Source organism: Saccopteryx bilineata, chromosome 3 (assembly GCF_036850765.1).
Source record: "Saccopteryx bilineata isolate mSacBil1 chromosome 3, mSacBil1_pri_phased_curated, whole genome shotgun sequence".
Taxonomy (NCBI): Eukaryota; Metazoa; Chordata; class Mammalia; order Chiroptera; family Emballonuridae; genus Saccopteryx; species Saccopteryx bilineata.
Genome location: NC_089492.1, coordinates 161,287,788 through 161,310,458, shown reverse-complemented (window position 1 = coordinate 161,310,458; position 22,671 = coordinate 161,287,788). Strand labels below are relative to the sequence as shown.

General features: G+C 39.4%; 1 protein-coding gene across 7 annotated transcripts in view; it reads left to right on the top strand.

The window, feature by feature from the left end:
* VPS45 (vacuolar protein sorting 45 homolog) overlaps window positions 1-22,671 on the top strand; it is a 74,183-nt gene that overhangs the window by 25,534 nt on the left and 25,978 nt on the right. For 4 of the 7 annotated variants that reach the window (XM_066268073.1, XM_066268066.1, XM_066268071.1 and 1 more), the window contains 4 exons: window positions 9,473-9,631; window positions 9,856-9,963; window positions 10,768-10,889; window positions 19,270-19,401. In XM_066268073.1, coding sequence (XP_066124170.1) covers window positions 9,473-9,631; window positions 9,856-9,963; window positions 10,768-10,889; window positions 19,270-19,401 — 521 coding nt within the window. Of the gene's footprint in view, window positions 1-9,472; window positions 9,632-9,855; window positions 9,964-10,767; window positions 10,890-19,269; window positions 19,402-20,701; window positions 20,760-21,757; window positions 21,968-22,443 lie in introns of those variants that run through there. The other 3 variants (XM_066268068.1, XM_066268067.1, XM_066268070.1) reach the window with 3 other exon arrangements.

The window sequence follows — 22,671 nt, the reverse complement described above, 5'->3', positions numbered from 1 at the left end:
GACTCTGAGTAAGAGACTTAAATCATCCTATTAATAACACAAATATTTGTTAGAAAAATGAAGATGGAGAGCTTTATTTGAAGCAAAATAGAGTAGTGGCTAAGAGCTTGGGCCTTTGATGGCTTTGGTTTTGAAAATGATCCTTAATCACTTAAGTCTTATTCTTTTTGTCTGTAAAATGAGGGGAAAAAATAGTACTTCTAAGATTTTTGTGAGGGTGCAATGAGCTAATATGTGTAAAGCACTTCAGGTGATGCCTGGTACTTATAACATTCAACAAGTATTAACTCTTGCCATCATCAGTTATATTATTTGATGATACAGTATTTTCTTTATGGCATCCAGGGCATGGTTTTTTAGTTCACTCATAACCTTGGATCTCTCTCTGATTTCAGGAGGATTTTGTTGTTGTTTTGTCTTGTTTTGCTTTTCATTAAATTTATAAGAAAATTGTTTGGGACACATAGAGCTGACAATTTTACTTTCATAAGTTAAGAGTAAAAATGGTCCTTTTCTTTCTAAACCAATGTTTAACCAGTGTTTCAGAAAGAATGTTAACCAGAAGATCTACAGCAAAGCTAAATTTTATGTTGACTAGACTATTTACCAATCAGTGGAACTGGGTCCTGCCTACTTTACTTTCTATCATTTTTCCTCAATAAGCTCTTTATAGTCCCCAAATACTGTTCTCTCAAACTGTTAGATTAGACTCATTTTTTATCATATCAGCATGTTAAAGGCTTCTACCAATTCCACCTTGCTATTCTAATCTGATCAATGAATAATGCTGTTCATTGACTGTTTTTACTACATTAATGTAATAGTAGGTAACAGGTGGAGCTCCTGTTCTTTAGGTTAAATTAAAGCAAAAAATGGAGCAATCTTGCCTTGGCTGGCTGGCTCAGTGGATAGAGCATCAGCCTGATGTATGGACATCTTGGGTTCAATTCTTGGTCAGGGCACACAGGAGAAGTGACTTCTGCTTCTTTCCCCTTCCCTCCCCGTTCTCTTTCTTCCCATCCTGTGGCCAGTGGCTTGGTTGGTTTGAGCATTAGTCTTGGCCACTGAGGATAGCTTGGTGGGTCACAGCATTAGCCTGAAGCACGAAAAATAGTTCAGTTGATTTGAACATTAGCCCCAGACAAGGGTTGCCAAGTGAATCCCAGTAGGGGTGCATGCATGAGTCTGTCTCTCTTTCTCTCCTCCTCTCACTTAAAAAAAAAGAAAGGGACTAATCTTTATTTGCAGCCTTCATCTGTAATTTGTACAATGGTTTAAAATGTAGGCATGTCATTATTTTTTTTCCTTGCTGCTTCATCGTAGTTTTGATAGAAAAAAACAGAAAAACAGTCATCCCAAAACAATGGAAGAATCTCTAAATACTGAAAAATAATTGTTTTTCAATTAATGTCTTTTGAATGACTGTTAGCTCCTTTTTGAAACTTGACCTTCAAAGACAGGTTTTTTTGCTTTTCTTATCCTATTTTTTAATTTGGCCTACACAAATGTTAGAATTCAGTGAAAGATTATTGACTCATCTCCTTAAGCAGACAACAGTTTTGTTTTGTTCTTTCCTTAGCTACTGTTAATGTGACAGTATACTCCTTTTGTCTTTTGATAGTTTCTGGCTTATGAAAATTTTAATAAGAGAAACCAAAAAGTTTATTATAAAATTCAGTCATATTGCTTACATATAAATGCCACCATGTAGCAAGCATATACCTGCTTCGTAATTAGAAATCTCTCAGATTCTTTTTTTCCTCTTCTCTGATTAATACCCTGGAATCTCCATACGATGCATGCCACTGTGAGTAAAGTTAATGAGTCAAGTAGCCGTGAGGGAAATAGTTTAGAAGTAAGTCAAAGAATAACATGGGATCAAGGCAGACAAAAATGCTTTGCTTCTTCCAGCGCTTACATAGCTGAAAGAGAAGAAAGAACTTAACTTGTACCTACAGGTTTCTTTTCATGATGAAATAGATTAAGTCTAGCCAGAACACTCACCTGAACCATGGGTTGGGTCCTAAGGACTCAAAAGTAAGCAAAGTAGTCTACTCAAAGTACTCTTAGATCAGCTCTGGGCCAAGTCCTCAAGGGAAGGCTAAGAGTCAAGCCAGGGACTTAAATACCAGTATCAAATCTCTAGGAATAGAAGTGGATTCTTTAGTGGGAAACAGAGCCCAGTCAAGATCCAAGTGAACGTATTAATAATTAGAAAGTAAGAAAGTTAAACGCTAATTGCTGCAAATAGTTTTTTACTATCTCCATACCAGTTTCATGGATATATGGTTATTTGTAACTCAGATTTGTTTAAAAGTACAGACATGTCAGCTAGAAATTGGGTAGATTTAAAGTAAAAAGACTGACTGCAAAGGCAGAAAATGAAACATTGTGCTTATAAGAAAAGTGACAACAGAGGTCCTAGATAGCTGTTTTAAACTTAGGCCAAGCTAATTGAAATACATATGAAATTGTGTATTTTTACTTGATAATTTATATCCTGAAGTTTCTTATTATAATAAAAGCTGGTGGAACATTTGAACAGATATTCTAAATAGGCTGTATTCAGTGACTGCTCTGTAAGAAAAGGTACCACAAAATGAAAAAGGAAAATAGTAAGGAAATTCTTATGCTGCAGGGTTTAAATTTATAGAAGAGAAATATCTTCCTTTTGATTCCTTAAGAATCATGGTAGTGAAATGTTCAACCAGAGAAGCCACAATAGGAATCCTGTTCAGAGAACTTTCTACTTGGGAGTTACCTGGGAGGTTCCTGGGAGAGTTCTTAGACATTAGACCTAGTTGTTGTGAAGGACTAAGAAGGTCATGTAAGTGAAAACATCTTGTAGGTTGTCGAGTACCATATAGATGTTAGTTATTATGTGCTCTGAATCTGTGCCCTCCAAGATTCTTGCCAATCTTTCAACCCAAACCATTTCTTTCTCTGATTTCCATATTCCTGTCAGTAGCATCTCCTAGTTCAGTCTCTCAGACTAATCCTAACATTCTTTAGGGCATTTTGCAAATGTACCTCCTTCATGAAGTCTTTCTTGAGTCTTCAGTAACCAGATGTACTTCCCTTTGTGTCTCCTTCCCTCCATCACACTGATTTTCAGTTTTTGGTTTTTGTTTTGTTTGCATACATATGTTTCTGTTATAATACTATAGACGTGTTCCTGTAAAACCTCACATTCTGCAAAATCATACGTTAAAAATAAACAAGGGTTATGGGAAATATGGTTATAAGCAGATTGTTTAAAGTCTATATAACCAAAAAAGAAAAAATTTGACTTTGTAAGCATAACCCAACAAATATAATAACAATCCTAATAAAAATACTAGCACTTAAGATCAGTGGTCCCCAACCCCTGGGCCGCAGACCGGTACCCGTCTGCAGAGAAAGAATAAATAACTTACATTATTTCTGTTTTATTTATATTTAAGTCTGAACGATGTTTTATTTTTAAAAAATGATCAGATTCCCTCTGTTACATCCGTCTAAGACTCACTCTTGACGCTTGTCTCGGTCACGTGATACATTTATCCGTCCCACCCTAAAGGCCGGTCCGTGAAAATATTTTCTGACATTAAACCAGTCCGTGGCCCAAAAAAGGTTGGGGACCACTGCTTTAGATCAGTCAAAAGCATTGTCCTGAAATGATGAAGTTGCAAGTTTGATCCCTGGTCAGGACACACATGGGAAGCAACCTATAAATGCATGACTGAGTAGAACAAAAAATGAATGCTTTCATTCTCTTTTTCCTCTCTCCCCACTCTCCCTTCCTCCCTTCCTCTATCTCTCTAAACATCAGTCAATAATTTAAAAAGAAATTAAGCCTTGCCTGACCTGTGGTGGCGCAGTGGATAAAGCATCGACCCGGAATGTGGAGGTCGCTGGTTCAAAACCCTGGGATTACCTGGTCAAGGCACATATGGGAGTTGATGCTTCCTGCTCCTCCCCTCTTCTCTCTCTCTCTCTCTCTCTCTCTCTCTCTCTCTCTCTCTCCTCCTTCTCTCCTCTCTAAAATAAATAAAGTCTTAAAAAAAAAAATTAAGCCTTAGTCGTCATACCGGTGGGTTGGAGTGTCGTCCTGGTGTGGAGGTTGCCAGTTAGATTCCCGGTAAGGGCACATACAGGAGCAGCTTGATGTTCGTGTGTGTGTGTGTCTCTTTCTCTCTCTGCTGCTCTCTCAAAAAAAAACAGAGCAACACTGTTAGATCTCCACTGGCATTTGCACCTAGGAATATAGTCAGTCCATCCATTGTGGCCTTATTGCCGGGGCTCATGTTTTATTCAAAATATAAGATCTCAAAAACATTTACTTCTCATAGAGACTATTTTCATCATAATTAAAAATACAATATGAGGATATCAATTACTTTTTGGTTGTTGTTTTGTTTTGCTTTTTAGCACAAAGAATTATCTTTGTATCCTTTTCATCTGTGCTTGTCCTTTCCCCAAATCCACTCTTAACATAGTGGAAAATGCAGTAGTGCCTAAAGCTACTTCTTGCAGAAAACCCTTTTGTGGGATTTTTAATGTTTTTTTCTCTAACATATTCGTTAAATTTCCTCTTTAAAGAGGAAGCTTGTCCCCAGTCTCTTCTAAATTTTAACATGCTGGGAAAATTACATATAAACCAATATGCCTTCTGTGTTAAACTGACACCATTTCCATATTTACTAATCTCACTGAGCTAAAGTACATTAAAAACACGCTTCATAGCAGAATGGGCTATACTTTATCCCCCTGTACCCATTATCTGTGAACTCACTGAGGACGGAAACTGTTTCTAACTCATCTCTGTATCCCTTCCAGTGTCTGGCATAGTGTCTTTTTTTTTTTTTTTTTTTTTTTTTTTTATAGAGACAGAGAGTCAGAGAGGGGGATAGACAGGAACAGACAGGAACAGAGAGAGATGAGAAGCATCAATCATTAGTTTTTCGTTGAGACACCTTAGTTGTTCATTGATTGCTTTCTCATATGTGCCTTAACCGTGGGCCTTCAGCAGACCGAGTAACCCCTTGCTCTAGCCAGCGACCTTGGGTCCAAGCTGGTGAGCTTTAGCTCAAACCAGATGAGCCTGCACTCAAGCTGGCGATCTCTGGGTCTTGAACCTGAGTCTTCCGCATCCCAGTCCGACGCGCTATCCACTGCGCCACCGCCTGGTCAGGCTGGCATAGTGTCTTAAAATGAAAGGGGCTCAAAAATTACTTGTTGTCTTGAATTAATTTGTTCTGCATGATAAATAGAAATCTGCATTTATCCCTTAATGTGAGGATTGACAAAACCTAAAATGATTTCCTCTATGTGCTCCCTGGATGGCCAGTTAAAATGTGGGGTAGAGATGTTTTGAAAAATATGGGAGCGTTGCTTGTCAGTCCTAATGGTTTAGTCAGTACTCAGATGCTTGATCGGGGATTTTTGCACACCAAGGGACTAGGGAAAGAACAGCGAGGAATTCTCACCCCCATAGAAATGGCACCCAATACCAGAAGGTGTGGATTAGGATATCAAAATTTAGCATAGGGGCCTTGGTAGCTCCTGCTACCTCAATAATGCATTGTGCAGACCCAATTACTTGGAAATCAGATAATCCTGTATGGGTAGACCAATGGCCTCCTTCTCAGGAGAAACTTAGGGCAGCTGCTCAATTGGTACAAGAGCAGCTACAGCTTGGGCACATTGAACCATCTAGTAGCCCATGGAATACACTTCCATATTTTGAGCTTGTCGCGTCCTGGATTATCAAGGGGCATAGGCGACCCTTACAGCTTATAGGTTTTGAGCCTCAAAATTATTGCTGTTCCTTTCTTCAAAGGACCAACAACAGTGGCTCTGGGAAACTTCCACTAAATGGCAAATCGCTCTTGCAAATCAATGGACAACTTTATACTGAAACTGTCAACTTAAAATCAGCTCAAAGTCTAGAATTATATGCCATGATCATAGCTTTTCAGCATTTGCCATATTCCCCCTTTAATCTATATACAGACAGCAAATATTTACTTAGGTGTTTCCACTATAAAGACTGCTGTCTTAGGGACAAATGCTGATGAACTATTTCAGCAGTTCCTCCTTCTTCAAAGACTTGTATGTCAACATAGAGCTCCATGTCTTATAGGACATACTCGAGCTCACTCCATGCTCCCTGGAGCTTTAGCACAAGGGAATGCCCTTTTTTGGGGTTTTTGTTTTTTGTTTGTTTTTTTGTATTTTTCTGAAGTTGGAAAAAGGGAGGCAGTCAGACAGACTCCCCACATGCGCCCGACTGGGATCCACCCGGCACACCTACCAGAGGGGGATGCTCTGCCCATCTGGGGTGTTGCTCTGTTGCAACCAGACCCATTCTAGCGCCTGAGGCAGAGGCCGCAGAGCCATCCTCAGCGCCCGGGCCAACTTTGCTCCAATGGAGCCTTGGCTGCGGGAGGGGAGGAGAGAGACAAAGGGGATGGGGAGGGGGAAGGGTGGAGAAGCAGATGGGCGCTTCTCCTGTGTGCCCTGGTCGGGAATTGAACCTGGGACTCCTGCACACCAGGCCGATGCTCTACCTCTGAGCCAACCGGCCAGGGCCTAGGAATGCCCTTGTTGATCAAGCTACCCAAAAGAAAATTATTTGGAGCAACCATGACAGATCGAGCAATTCAGTCTCATCACCAGATTGCTGCAGCCCTGTGTAAACAGTTTCAACTTTCTCAGGAAGCAGCATGGCAGATTGGGAAATCCTGTCCAAGGGGTCCTATACTACAATCTGCCCCTTCATTTGGAGTTAACCCTCAAGGACCCATACCAGGACAACTTTGGCAAATGGATGTTACTCGTATACCTTCATTTGGCAAACAGTCCTATGTCCACGTTACAGTGGATACATATTCTGGATTTATAGTAACCTCTGTCAGAACAGGAGAGGCTGCTAAGCATGTTATAGCTCATTGTCTATATATACTGTTCTATTACTGGATTTCCTAAACTGGTTAAACTGACAATGCTCCTGCATATGGAGCAAAAGCATTTACTGTATTTTGTCATTCTTATAATCTTTAAAGTCAAGGTATTATTAAAATGTACCCAGAAAATATTTTAAGGTCAATTTTAAAAAAATTTAAATGGGGGGGAGTCATATCCTGGAACTCCTACGGGTCTACCATATCATGCTTTTTACTTTAAAAAATTTTAAATTTCTTTTGAATGCTGATGAACAGGAGATGCCAAATCTTTTTCTCCTGCAAACTACTACCTTCTTTATTTGATCCAGCTAATAACACTGTTTTGTCTTTTTCCAAATAGCTCCAGATATATGGAAAAGATTTATATAGGTGGATGGGGATTCTCAAACCCCTCAGCGAGATCTGAGCATGGCCTTTAAGATACCAAGAGGCAGAAAAAGCCCAATGAGATCAGGGGAACTACCAGCTTTTAGGATACGCCCTTAAAGGCTCCAACACCCCAAAGGGGTCTTATTGGATGCCATCTGGTCCTGCTTCAATAGTGGAAAGGAAGGTCATTGATCTAAAGCCTGCCAGACTTACATGCCTCTGCTGTGAGGAAACAGGGACACTGGAAGGTAGGCTTCTCCCTCGCTCCTCTAAGGGAGGGTTCAGTCTCTTCCAGTCCTGCTCCAGCCACCTATGACCTAACCTTGCCCAGAATGCTGGGGTTTGCCGCTGAAGGCTGAAGGTGCCCAGAGCCATTGGCCCCATCTACAACACTGTGGACGAGCCTAGGGTATTTCTTCCAAGAAGCAGGTAAACTGATCTCATTTGCACAAGGGCCACTTAACTATGTCTTGCCTGAATAGTAGGTTTTTTATTCTTCCCTCGAAGATCTCTGTTGTGGATGTTGATAGTCCTATTTTCTGCTGCTTTGTTTAATATATAGTGTTTCCTTTATTCCTCCTACCTCAATGCGCCACTCATATTTCAGGCTGGGACCTAGTCCTAATTTAGAGCTCTCTTTCCCCCTTTTGCCAACTTCTATTATGAATCTACCTTTGCCACCCAGCTTAGTGTATCCCAAGGTTCTCTTTACCACGCCACAGTCACAGAGCTCCAGGGAAAGCAACCTGGTCTCATCTCTCCAGGCAGAGGAGAGCAGAAGCTCCATCTCCACACATGCTGCAGATGGCTTTTCCAGTCTACCTGAATCATTACCAGCTAGAAGCAGCAGTCATTGGGACTTGGACGTGAGCTGCAAAGTATAGAATTGTGACAACAATTCCAGTGCCATGTGAACTTTTCCTGGATGTGGACTTTTCCTGGAATCCTGCTCCTTGTGACAACTCCTAACAGATTGAACTGGGGTTGGGTTGCATTTTTCAAGGATTTGGCATGGTGTTGGGGCCAACTTGGACTTGGTGAACCTGTTAAGGACACTACTCTTTTATGGTTTCGTGCTGTATTGGCCAAGAGTTTGCTTAAAGACTTTAATCACTGTAAAAAAAAAAATAGAAGACTGGATAAAGAAGATGTGGCACATATACACGATGGTATACTATTCAGCCATAAGAAATGATGACATCGGATCACTTACAACAAAATGGTGGGATCTTGATAACATTATACAGAGTGAAATAAGTAAATCAGAAAAAAAACAAGAACTGCAGGATTCCACACATCGGTGGGACCTAAAAACAATACTAAGAGACATGGACAAGAGTATGGTGGTTACAGGGGGCGGGGGGAGGGAAGGAGGGGGAGGGGGAAGGGTGGGGGAGGGGCACAAAGAAAACTAGATAGAAGGTGACAGAGGACAATCTGACTTTGGGTGATGGGTATGCAACAGAATTGAATGACAAGATAACCTGGACATGTTTTCTTTGAATAATTGTACCCTGATTTATTGATGCCGCCCCATTAAAATAAAAATTTATTTATTTAAAAAAAAATTATTTCCTCTAACTTTCCCTGCTGTCAGAACCTGCCCTGCTGCTGTTTATGTACTCATGTCCTGTAAACAATGTTGAAACATACTGTTACATCTGATGCTTCTGAGATTAAGCCCAGTTCACTTTTGTGGAATCTATCAATCTGTCTCCATTTCATTGGTCAGTCACTAAGAGAAAGTGGAATTTTGCACGTCAACTGGTCAATTCTTTTGTGTGCTGTAGTGATTGAAGCGGTAGAAATAGTATATGTTGCTCCCCTTTTCAGCAAGGAAATTGCAACCTTCCGTACATGAGACCTTGGACCATCTTATCAAAGGAAAGGAAAGAACTATCCATAGTTAATTCATGTTTGTCCTAAAACAATTACAATAGAAATTTGTTTCCTTATTTAATTTTTGGGCAAAAGGCATCAAATTTTCTGTAGTTGAAACAGTTGCTAAACTGTATGACTATACCTTGCCATAGTAGTAATCTTAGTCATGAACTCAGATGTATCACTGCCATTCAATAATTATTAGAGCTGAGATATTATACAACATTATGCAAGTGAAGGGGTGATAAATATCAGTTCTCTCTATCTTTTTTCAGAATTTAAAGAGGCTCCTGCAGAACCCCAAAGTGACAGAGTTTGATGCTGCCCGCCTGGTGATGCTCTACGCATTACATTACGAGCGACACAGCAACAACAGCCTGCCAGGATTAATGATGGACCTCAGGAATAAAGGTGTCTGTGAGAAATATCGAAAGGTAACAAAATTTATACAGTAATCCCACCAAACAGGAACCACCTTTATTATTCTATTTTTACTCTGGCAAATGATGTCATACTGTTTCTATTCACAGAAATGTGTAATTTTGTTCTCTCATGTCTTCATTTCCTTAATAAAGTTATTTTCTTATGAAATGAGTTTCCTGATCCCCAAGCAATAAGAGGTTGTTTCTCTCTCTCTCTCTCTCTCTCTCTTTAATAGCTTGTGTCTGCAATTGTTGAATATGGTGGTAAACGGGCCAGAGGAAGTGACCTCTTCAGTCCCAAAGATGCGGTGGCTATTACCAAACAGTTCCTCAAAGGCCTGAAGGTATGACATCTCTGTGCCTAAATGGATGACAGTGGCACCCCTGAGGCTGAGAGTGCATGAATATGATCAAAGTAACCCCTGGATTGCTGCTGGTTTGGTACTATGTCAATTAAGTGACATTACAGCAGACATCCTCCTGAAAACTTTTTTAAAAATGCATTCTATATTGGAGCAGCATCAGCATCGGACCAAATAGCTGAGTGGAGAATAACATAATAGGATATTTCCAGGAAATATCCAAGAGTGAAAAGACAGACAGTTTTGTTAGTCGTCACTATTTTGCTCCATTTCTTGTTTATCATTAAAGACTTGTTGGGTAGTTTTTCTTTGAAGGAAAATAAAAATGAAGCAAACAATTTTAGCTCTTTTAAAAATATCTATTTTCTTAAAATGGTCAAAAGTCAGTTTTAATCGGCTAGACTTTCTTATGTTGCCTAAAACTTCCGTTTTCCTGAGTGTATCTAATCTCCTTTTCTACATAATGCTTCCTTTTACTTTTTCTGTCATATAACATTTTCACAAAAAGATGAGAGTCAGTACATTAATGATAAAGGATTTAAGAATTTTATTTTTTAAATTATAATGCTAGCCTTAAATTACAGAGTGTTGTTATGAGATTGGAACATTTTTAATTGATGAGTAAAAATTTTAAATTATTTAACCGTAAGATTCTCCTAAAATTCCTATTTGAACCTATCTCATGAAATCTCTGTTGAGTGCATGTATTTTTCTGATAAGAATATCATAAATCATTATATTGCAAGTTTCCAAAAATGACATAAGAACTATTTTTTCCTGTCTTAGGGAATAGAAAATGTGTATACTCAGCATCAACCTTTCCTACATGAGACCCTGGACCATCTCATTAAAGGAAAGCTTAAAGAAAACTTGTACCCTTATCTAGGCCCCAGTACACTCAGAGACAGGTAAGTCATAAAGATATTAATAATAGAAACCAGAAACACTAAGAAAATAGGAAATTTAGAGTAACGTTAGGGACTACAACTCCGATTATATCATTTTATTCCTCCTTCCCCTATAGTTTCAGTTCTAAGATTCTTTTGGTTTTACGTGTGTTGAGTTTAGATATAAATTTCACCTGCGAAACCTGAAACATTGCTTCTTTGGTAATAAAGAAACAGGTGTTTTGGAACAACCCAAATACTTATATTCTGTCCTTTAGTATCAGACCAGTTTGCTTATGCCATTTAAGGTTCAGTTCCACAGCATCTAGCATTTGGAGTTTTCAAACATTAAAGCCAAAAATAGCTTTGCTGCTTAATTGCCAGCCAGAGCAGGTTGTTATTATTTTTGGTAAAGACTGGACTTTGCCAAATGTGGCCAGCATACAGACTGAGACCTAATTAATAAAGACCATTTGTCACACAGAAGAAAAGGATGGTTTTCTTTTTGGGTATTAACTGAAGGAAGCAAATAATTGTCACTTTAATCCAGTGTTATGTTAGTTTTAATAAATAGAAAACTTGTCCAGAACAACTTCCTAAAGCCACTCTGAAATTTTAAAGATATACAAGATCTACCTAGTTATAAATTTATTTTTGTGCATTTTTTTATTAGACCCACATGTTCTAAAGAATCTAATATATGTAGGTGAGCCCTATTGAATGGATTGATGTGAGAATTGTTACTGTTGGTAAAATTCTTCTATAATTTCAGCTAATCATAATCTTAAGAGCTGTGGAAGAATAGAGTTTTATATGTATAATTAATTTCTGAATGGAGAATAATGTTTTGAGGTATCTAGATGACTGTTTTATATATTTATTTTTCACTTTATTTTTTTTTTATTCTATAATTTGATAACAGAACAGGAAAAAATACCTTTTTTTTTGGTCTTCATTTTCAAGTGAGAGGAAGGGAAATAGACTCCTACATGCATCCCAACCAGGATCCACCCAGCAACCCCTGTCTGAGGCTGATGCTCTGCCCATCTTGGGCCATGCTCGCAACCAAACTATGTTTAGCGCCTGAAGCACAGCTCCACAGAGCCATCCTCAGCTCCCAGAGAGAATGCACTTGAACTAATCAAGCCATGGCTGCAGAAGGGGAAAAGAGAGAGAGAAGGCGAAGGGGGGGAGGGTAGAAAAGCAGATTTTCACTTCTCCTGTGTGCCCTGACCAGGAATCAAACCTGGGACATCCATACACTCTACCACTAAGCCAACCAGCCAGCAGAAAAAAAAAAATCTTTCAAAAAATCCAAGGTTGAGATGCAAAACATCTGGAGTTAAATTCAGAGCATACACTCATCAGATAAAATATTTAAGGACCTTGGCATCAAGGTTCAGAAATGCCAGCTAAGTAAGAAGAATCAAAAGCAGCCCTAAGCTATTCACCTGTCTTAGAGGTTCTTTGAAAAACAGCATAACTCTATTAAATTGCTATGATAAAAGTGAAAGTACTCATTTTCTTAGGAATTTTGTATAAGAAATATTGAACAAAATATTACCTATTTATTGCTAAAGAGACACCATAGACCACCAGAAGAGTATGTTGTATGTGAATAGTTTATGACAGCAAACCTTTCTAATCTGGATGATTCATTTTTGCAAACAAAGCTCAAAATGCACATTTGTTGTCAGCATCTGTTAGCACTTGTCACTATTACAAAAATACAGATATAGTTAATAACTCAATTGCTTCATCCTTTTATGTAACAAGTATTTATTGAAAGCCTTCAATATGTCAAGAACTGTTGTAGATAATGGGGAGATAGAAGTGACAGGAAAGACAGGTACCTGCCCTCAAGGAACTTACATGAAGGAGACAGACAGTAAACTAATAAGCAAATAAAGGACAATTTGAATGAAATAAGTACTACTGAGGAAATAAATAGGGTAATAAGATTCAAAGAAACTTTGTAGAGGTGGGGAAGGCTACTTTAGATGGAGAGAACCTCTCTGAAGAAGTGATATTTGAGATGAGTTTTAAATTATGAGAAAGAGCCAATTACATAATGATGAGGAGACAGAGCATCCCAAGTAGAGGGAAAACCAGAGCAAGGGCCTTCAAGAAAGAGAACTGGGCCAGTTCATGGAGCACAGAGCACCCCAGAGTGGTTGGAGCTTAGTGAGTAAGGAGGAAACAAGAAGCTGAAAAAACAAGTATGGGCTGGATCATATAGAGCAGGAGTCGGGAACCTATGGCTCGCGAGCCAGGTGTGGCTCTTTTGATGGCTGCATCTGGCTCACAGACAAATATTTAATAAAAAAATAATAATGTTAAAAATATAAAATATTCTCAGGTATTATATTCCATTCATTTCCTACCACTCATGTTCATGGTTGCAGGTGGCTGGAGCCAATCACAGCTGTCCTCTGGGACCACACCAAATTTTTATTGGATAATACGTAATGTACACGGGTTGTTGTATGGCTCTCACGGAATTACATTTTAAAATATGTGGTGTTCATGGCTCTCTCAGCCACAAAGGTTACCGACCCCTGACATAGAGTCACATAGTCCCTGGCAAAGAAGTTTGTTTTAATGTCATAGCAAGCTGTTGAAGAGCTTTAAGCATATGAGTGACATGAACTGAATTATTTATTAAAAGATTACCTTGTGGGGCGAATGGATTATTGAAGGCAAAAATAGAAGCAGGGAGGCCACTTAGGAGGCAGCTGCAGTAGTCCAGGTAAGAAATGGAAGTGGTTTGGATAAGGAGGCTGAGAGAGAAAGTAGAATCAAGATACTTATTTAATGGAATAAACTGATGGGACAAAGGTGAGAGAGAAGTCAGGAATAACTCTTAGGTTTTAGGGGGAAATCAAGAGTTCTGTTGTTAAGCTGCAGAGTTTTATTAGACAGCCAAGTGGAAATGTTAGATACTAAATTGGGAGTTGACAAGATTTGGGTGATATTTAAAGCCATGGCACTAGAGGAAGAGAACATAGAAAGGGAAAAGAAGAGAGCCAGGACCAACCATTGAATAAAGTATGTGGAGCTAGAAGTGGAAACTAAGGAGTAGACAGAAAGTTAGGAAGAAAAGTAGGAGAATAAAGACCAAGGAGCAAGTAGTCACTGAGTCCAGTCTTCTGAGACATAAATAAGGTGAAGACAATGAAGAATCCATCAGATCTGGCAGCCTGAAGGTCTTTGGTGACCTTATTCTCTATTTCAGTGAGGTCAGAAACCAAATTAGAGAGTGTTACAGGATGTAAGCTAAAGTTGAGATAACAGATGTATATAACATTTTTAAAGAAGTTTTGCATGAAGGGATGAGAGAAAAGAAATGATAGTGAGAAGAGATTGTGGCTCAAGGGTAAGAAATTCTAGAGGATAATGTAACCTGACAAGAATTATCCTAAAAGAGAAGTAGATAATGAGGAAGAGAAAGGAGCTGTGGAAGAAAGTCTAGGGGACCCAGAGCATATTGAGAGGAACCTTGGAAAGGAGCAGAGGGACTTCTTTCATTTTAAGTTTTGTTGGTGAGAATATGGCGGCTGTCTTGTTGGACTGCTTCTATTTTCTCCGTAAGATATGTTGAGTTATCAGCTAAAGTAGCAGAGGTGAGGGGAGAAGAGAAACATCATGAAATTGTCATCTTGTAGGCTAGAAATCAAATTTGTTAGGGAAATGTAAGTAGGACTTCTGGGAAAGATTGGATGCCCATTTCAAATCTATGGTCATTAATTTAAAATACAACCCGTGAGCCTGGTTATGTGGTTTAGCTGCACTAGATTAAATAAGAAAGATTTGGAAGGATGAAAACTGGATAGTGAAAAAAAAGTATTGGAGGTCTTGATGAGGTCAGAGAATTACTACAGTAGGAATCTTAGTGTAAGTGAATTAGTGGAAGAGGTTATTGTGGAAAGAGATCTTGTCAAGATTTCATAGTGCACATAGTAATAGAAAAGTTTGTTATAACCACGGTGGTTGTGAGGGATAGAACAGATCAGGGTGAGTGAGGAGATCAGGGTGTGAAGTGGGTAACCCACATTGATGTTAAAGTCATTGAAAATCTTGAAAGGAGCAGGAGTGAGAAGGAGAACAATAAACCAGAGCTGAACTCTTCAGGGAATGAGAGTGACCAGGGACGGGGGTCAAGAGAAAACAGTACAAATATATCATGAGCTTCTGAGATAGTGGAAATTTTGAAGAAAGCAGACAAATGGTTAGAAAACTACAGTGAAGGACACCACTACTGGTCGGTCCTGCTTAACAAAAGGAAAACTTAAGAGAACTTGAAAAGACCCACTAAGCAATTTTGCCTCTAAAAGCTTGCCATATGGATATATGTAGTTGCACATGTACAGAAACATATAAACAAGGATATCAGCCAATACATTATCTGTAATAGTGAAAAAATGGAAACAAGCGAAATATCCATCAATAGAGGGCTAGTTACTGATATTATACTACAATACTCTGCATTCTTCTTTAAAAATGGCATAACTCTCATGGAGTGATAACTCTCATGGAGTGATATCAACATTTTCTTTTTTTTTTTTTTTTTTTTTTTTTTTTTTCATTTTTCTGAAGCTGAAAACAGGGAGAGACAGTCAGACAGACTCCCGCATGCGCCCGACCGGGATCCACCCGGCACGCCCACCATGGGGCGATGCTCTGCCCACCAGGGGGCGATGCTCTGCCCATCCTGGGCGTCGCCATGTTGCGACCAGAGCCACTCTAGCGCCTGGGGGAGAGGCCACAGAGCCATCCCCAGCGCCCGGGCCATGTTTGCTCCAATGGAGCCTTGGCTGCGGGAGGGGAAGAGAGAGACAGAGAGGAAAGCGCGGCGGAGGGGTGGAGAAGCAAATGGGCGCTTCTCCTGTGTCCCCTGGCCGGGAATCGAACCCGGGTCCTCCGCACGCTAGGCCGACGCTCTACCGCTGAGCCAACTGGCCAGGGCCAACATTTTCTAAGATATATTGGATAAAAAAGCAAAATACTATACTATCCCTTTTGTGTAAAAAGACTGCATATAAGCATAAATGTGGTTATATATGTGTTTGTTTAAAAATAAGCCTCTGCTTGACTACATATATATATTGTATTTATATAATATATGCATGCATATATATGTTTATGTATACAGTAAATAGTTCTGAAAGAATAAACAAGAAATGGTTAATAGTCGTTACCTCTGGCTACTGAGACAGTAGTTGTATACATATCTATCCTTCCCATTAAGTATTGTAATCTTGAAGTAAGAACTTTGTTAATATTTGGGTTTTCACAATATTCAACACAGTGCCTTACAAATAATAGTTGCTCAATAGATATTTATCAAATTTAGGCATCTATAACATTTGATATGATCAGATTTACAATTGGAAAATTTAAACTAGAGAATAAATTTGGTTCATGTAACCAGAAATTTTATATTTTTGCCATTTGCCAGTAACCTTATACAATATTTTGGCTGTGCATCCACTTGGCCTCACTCTCAGTTCTAGCTGCTATCTTGGCCCTAGATATTAAGAAGCATCATTAATTTTAGTCATCTTTATTATGATTTAAGTCTCATTATGATAGAACTTTTTGGTTTTATTATTATTGTAATATTAGAAAGTATCAGAGGAGATGCAGAAAAAACACAATTTTTCAAAACCAGATATGCTTCTAGAAATGTTTTAGCCCTTAGCTATTAAATTAGTGCTTAACCTGTTTGGCTATATGACTATATGCACAAATTGGCTTTGGTTTTCCCCTGCATCTGGGACTCCCACACATCCTGTTTATCAGGTTAATGGTTTTTCTCACTCCAGAATTGCTTCTTCTCCCTGATAAAAACAAGCAACTTAAACATTTGGTGAGAAAATGCAACTATGTGGTCATGCATTTCAGAATCAGTTAATTCAAAAAGGGAGAGTACTTTTTCACATTTACACAAATTTAGTAGAATCTTGTTGCAGCAGCTCATTTTTGTTTCTGTAAAAGCAGCAGTCCTTTTTCTTTGGCCCTTTCTCTTACAGTAAAGCTCATGAAATCTTTATCATCTGTAAATATATTCAAAAATTTGAATTTTAGTCAGAAGTGTAACAGGGATAAATGGTTATGGAAGGAGACTTGGCTTGGGGTGGTGAACACACAACACGATATAGAGATGATATCATATAGAACTGTACATCTGTAAACTATATAATTTTATTAATCAGTGTCACCCCAATAAATTTAATTTTTAAAAAGATTTAAGTTTTTCTGCTTACCTTATCCATGTATAGAAGGAATGCTTTCCAGAAACACTACATGTGAAATTTTGTTTATTTTTCTAATAAAATAAGATGTAAATTGGTTCGGTTCTCAAGGTGTCCTTGTGTATCTATACACAGCATGAACTGGCTACTGTTTTCAGTATGTAACTCTTAAAACATCATGATGCTAATGAATTTGTTGTTTCAGTCTTGAATGAAGTTTATTTTATCTTTAAAAAAGTAAATGTAGTGTTTCAGAGGCCTGATTTTAAGTTCCAGGTTCACATAGAAATGTCATAATGATTCTAATTAATTGCAAAATACCATCTCTTCTGTATTGGGAGTCTTTCATTGGATATCTGCAATTCAGAGAGTATCTGAACATTTTAAAATTGACACAGTATCTGATTCTGTTACCAAGAAGTCCAACAAGAACAAATACTCTTGTTTTATTTCATCAAGGTTTTTTAGAAAGAGATGAACAGAAAGGAAATGTACACAAACATGGTTTATCCATAAGTATGTATATCCTTTAAAGATGTTTCTGTTTAGTTTTGAGCTGTAACCACCAAAATATATGCATCTGCTTGATGTAGTTCTAAATATTGTCCAATAAGTGATGTAACAAAATTAATTGCCTACTAAGGTTAAGTAATTGCATCTTCTTTTTTTTTTCTTTTTTTTTTTTTTTTTTTGTATTTTTCTGAAGCTGGAAACGGGGAGAGACAGACAGACTCCCTCATGCGCCCGACCGGGATCCACCCGGCACGCCCACCAGGGGGCGACGCTCTGCCCACCAGGGGTCGATGCTCTGCCCCTCCGGGGCGTCGCTCTGTTGCACCAGAGCCACTCTAGCGCTTGGGGCAGAGGCCAAGGAGCCATCCCCAGCGCCCGGGCCATCTTTGCTCCAATGGAGCCCCGCTGCGGGAGGGGAAGAGAAAGACAGAGAGGAAGGAGAGGGGGAGGGGTGGAGAAGCAGATGGGCGCTTCTCCTGTGTGCCCTGGCCGGGAATCAAACCCGGGACCTCTGCACGCCAGGCCGACGCTCTACCACTGAGCCAACCAGCCAGGGCCGCATCTTCTTTTGATGTCATAAGAAAAGAAACAATGCAAACTTTAGCAATTTGGAAAATAATATGCTCTCCTTATTGTTATCTAAAGAAGGGCTAATAGGAGGACCTATCACTTTTGTTATGAAGCCATTTTGATAAAGACTGAAACACAGTGAAACTGCACAGAGCTACCCAATTGAGGCTGGCGACTGAGCTGGTGGGTCAGCATGTCCAGCATCAAAATGACACAGACGAGTTTTTTGTTTGTTTCCATGGTTTCTTTTTCTCGGTTTATCAAAGAACTTAGGAACAAAGATTTTTTTTAAAGACGTGGAGTTTCCTAGAAATGTCATTAATTTCTGTGTCTCATTCTTTTTTTACACTCAACATACTGTTTCCATTTCCCGTGTTATAGGACTTCCAAATGTACCAGTACTTCCCAAAACACTCTGAGGTCCTTGGACAGAGGCCATTGTAATGACACGGTACTAAATATTTAACAAAGGTCTTACACATGAAACCAGATGTATGGTACAAACATAAATTACTGCTATGTTGATATCATGTCACAGTGAAGTACTCTGCAGCCTCTTGTATATAAGAGTATTTCTACATTTGGTTCCAGCAAACACTATTGTGCTATTCTGAAATTCACAGTACAGAAATTATAAGACATCTGCTCATAAACAGAAAGCAAATCACTATTCAGCATTTCTTGCTGTTTCCTGCCAATTTCAGCTAATTAAAACTTTTTTAAACCTTTTATTCTGTTCTGCTTTAATTATGCTTCCTCCACCAAAAGAGAAAGATTCAGAAATCAAAACTGTGTGTATAGCCTGACCTGCATTGGCGCAGTGAATAAAAGCATCGACCTGGAACACTGAGGTCGCCGGTTCGAAACCCTGGACTTTCTTGGTCAAGGCACATATGGGAGTTGATGCTTTCTGCTCCTCCCTCCCTTCTCTCTCTCTGTCTCCTCTCTCTAAAATTAATAAATAAAATCTAAAAATAAATAAATAAAAATTAAAAAAAACTGTGTGTATAATAGTAACAACAAATATTACCCCCCCATGCTATTAAATGTCTTCGTTGTTGCAGACCTCAGGATATCATTGTGTTTGTCATTGGAGGAGCCACCTATGAAGAAGCCCTGACAGTGTACAACCTGAACCGCACCACCACTGGAGTGAGGCTTGTCCTGGGGGGGACCACCGTGCACAACACGAAAAGGTACAGAGAACATTTTAGTGCCATAGCTCTGTCCCCTTTCCTAGAGAGTAAAGCTTCAATTGCCTTTATGTGGGAAAAGTAAGGTCAATGCTGACCAGACTGCTGAAGACCAAAATACATCAATTCATAGATTAACTGAGAGTTTGTGTGAGATGAGAGATCTATACTCCATGAGGTTCATAAATCACTTAATTAGGTCAGACACCTAAAGAGAAAAAACCTGCCTGCACTTATTAACTTCTTTTTCCTATCTATGTTCAGAGAAGGAGGAATCTAATTGCCACAAACTGGTACTTTGAAAACACCTAGATATGATAATATTGAATTCTGTGATTTTTTTTCTATTTTGTTGATCAATCACATTCATTTAGTACGTATTTAATAAGAAGAATACAAAGATAAATAAATAAAGAGCCTATCTCAAATAAGGCATTATCTTTAGAAAAGAAAGAACATTTTAAAAAGAACATTAAGTGCCTGGAGAGGTATATAGAAGCCCTGGATTCTCAGAGTGGCTTTAGCACAGTGGTCCCCAACCCCCGGGCCACAGACCGGTACTAGTCCATGGGCCATTTGGTACTAGTCGGCAGAGAAAGAATAAATAACTTACATTATTTCCATTTTATTTATATTTAACTCTGAACGATGTTTTATTTTTAAAAAATGACCAGATTTCCTGTTAATCCGTCTAAGACTCACTCTTGACGCTTGTCTCAGTCACGTGATACATTTATCCGTCCCACCCTAAAGGCCAGTCCATGAAAATATTTTCTGATATTAAACCTTTTCCGTGGCCCGAAAAAGGTTGGGGACCACTGCTTTAGCAAACATTTCACGAAGGTTTTGAAGAGTTAACTACATGAGCAAGTTGTAGAAAGCTAAAGAGAACATACATAGAAAAGAAGAGCAAGCAGTCATACTTCTGTTCTGCTTTCTGTTTCTGCAGTTGGTTCTGAGGTAAACGTGCCCTATTCTGTTGGGAAAATGGCCTTTTAGTTGTATAGATACATTTACTATCTTCTGGTTCCTAGGGTGTTATTGTACTATTTTGTAAGAGGAGTATATTTATCTTTGTTTGGTAAGAATTTTGATAAATTACCTTCTGAAGCAGCCACAACTTAGAAAGATAATGTCAAAACTAAGATGAGGCCCTGGCCGGTTGGCTCAGTGGTAGAGTGTCGGCCTGGCGTGCAGGAGTCCTGGGTTCGATTCCCGGACAGGGCACACAGGAGAAGCGCCCATCTGCTTCTCCACCCCTCCCCCTCTCCTTCCTCTCTGACTCTCTCTTCCCCTCCCACAGCAAGGCTCCATTGGAGCAAAGATGGCCCAGGTGCTGGGGATAGCTCCTTGGCCTCTGCCCCAGGTGCTAGAGTGACTCTGGTTGCAACAGAGCTACGCCCTGGAGGGGCAGAGCATCGCCCCCTGGTGGGCAGAGTGTCGCCCCCTGGTGGGCGTGCCGGGTGGATCCCGGTCGGGCGCATGCGGGAGTCTGTCTGACTGTCTCTCCCCGTTTCCAGCTTCAGAAAAATAAAAAAATAAAAAATAAAATAAAATAAAAAATTAGATGATTTTGTTTTGCTTTTTTCAAAAGATCCAGCCAAAATAAGCTGTGAATTTGTCATGCTGTTAAATTGAAATTGGTAAAAACAAAATGTATCCCCTTCCAGTTTTTACCTTTTTGAGTTTTAGAGAAATTGAAAATTTTTATATTATTATATTTTAAAATAATTTCTAAATGTGAGCAGCAAGACTGACTATAATTCTAGTTTTTAATTTTCTGTGGACAAATTTGACAAACTGGAGACTTTGCAGGAGGGTTACCCAGATTGTAGTGTCAAGGTTTCAGCTTACCAGAGGCCTTTGTGTGCTACACATAATTTGTATAAAGTTTTATACGTATGTGTAAATTGGGTACATATACAGTTCTCCATTTTTCTAGGGGAATGCAATAAATGTAGCATCATGAATAAATATAACTTTTATAATAATAAAATAAAAGAGCAGTCAACTAGCTGGAATGTGCATAATAAAAGTTGATTGTAACGAGTATGATGGTTACCAGAGGGAAAGGGGGCCGGGAGTTAAAATATGGTAAAGAGGTTTGAAAAATGGCAACGGAAACAGACTTGACTGGGTGGTAAACACACAATGCAATATCGGTTAATGTATTAAGACCTGGACACCTCAGACCTGGCCGGTTGGCTCAGTGTAGAGCATTGGCCCCACGTATGGATGTCCTGGGTTTGATTCCCTGTCAGGGAACACAGGAGAAGTGACCATCTGCTTCTCCTCCCCTTCTCTCTCTCTCTCTCTCTCTCTCTCTCTCTTTCTCTCTTTCTCTCTTGCCCTCCTGCAGCCATGGCTCAGTTGGTTCAAGCACATCGGTCCAGATGCTAAGGATGGCTCTGTGGAGCCTCTGCCTCAGGTGTTAAAAATAGTTCCATTGCAAGCATGGCACAAGATGGGCATAGTATTGGCCTCAGATGGGAGTTGTCAGGTGGATCCCAGTCTGGATGCATGTGGAAGTCTGTCTATCTCCCCTCCTCTCACTTGGAAAAAAAAATAATAAATTAATTAAATAGAATTGTACACCTGAAACCTATATAATCTCATTAACCATTTTACTCCAATAAATTTAATCTTTAAAAATTTAAATATTAATTGAATGTCATAATTGTGGATGGCCTTGAGTTTCAGGCTGAGGAATTTCTGCTTTGTTCTGTAGAAAATGAGGAATCATTGAAAGTTTAAGCAGTAAAATTACAAGAGGATCACAGAATTTTAGGTAGATTCATTTGGAAGCTAAAGGTAGGAAAGACAGGGAAGGAAGAGGAGACTAGAGAACCATAACATGGTAGTTGAATCTAAAGACTGGGGACCCTGAAGGCCCTGGCCAGCTAGCTCAGCAGTAGAGCGTCAGCCCAGCGTGTGGAAGTTCCAGGTTTGATTCCCAGCCAGGGCACACAGGAGAAGCACCCATCTGCTTCTCCACCCTTCCCCCTCTCCTTCCTCTCTCTCTCTCTCTCTCTTCCCCTCCCACAGCCAAGGTTCCATTGGAGCAAAGTTGGCATGGGTGCGAGGATGGCTCCGTGGCCTCTGCCTCAGGCGCTAGAATGGCTTCGGTTGCAATGGAGCAACGCCCTGATGGACAGAGCATCACCTCCTAGTAGGCTTGCCAGGTGGATCCCAGTTGGTCACATGCAGAAGTCTGTCTCTCTGCCTCCCTGCTTCTCACTTTAGAAAAATACAAATAAATAAAGACTGGGGAAC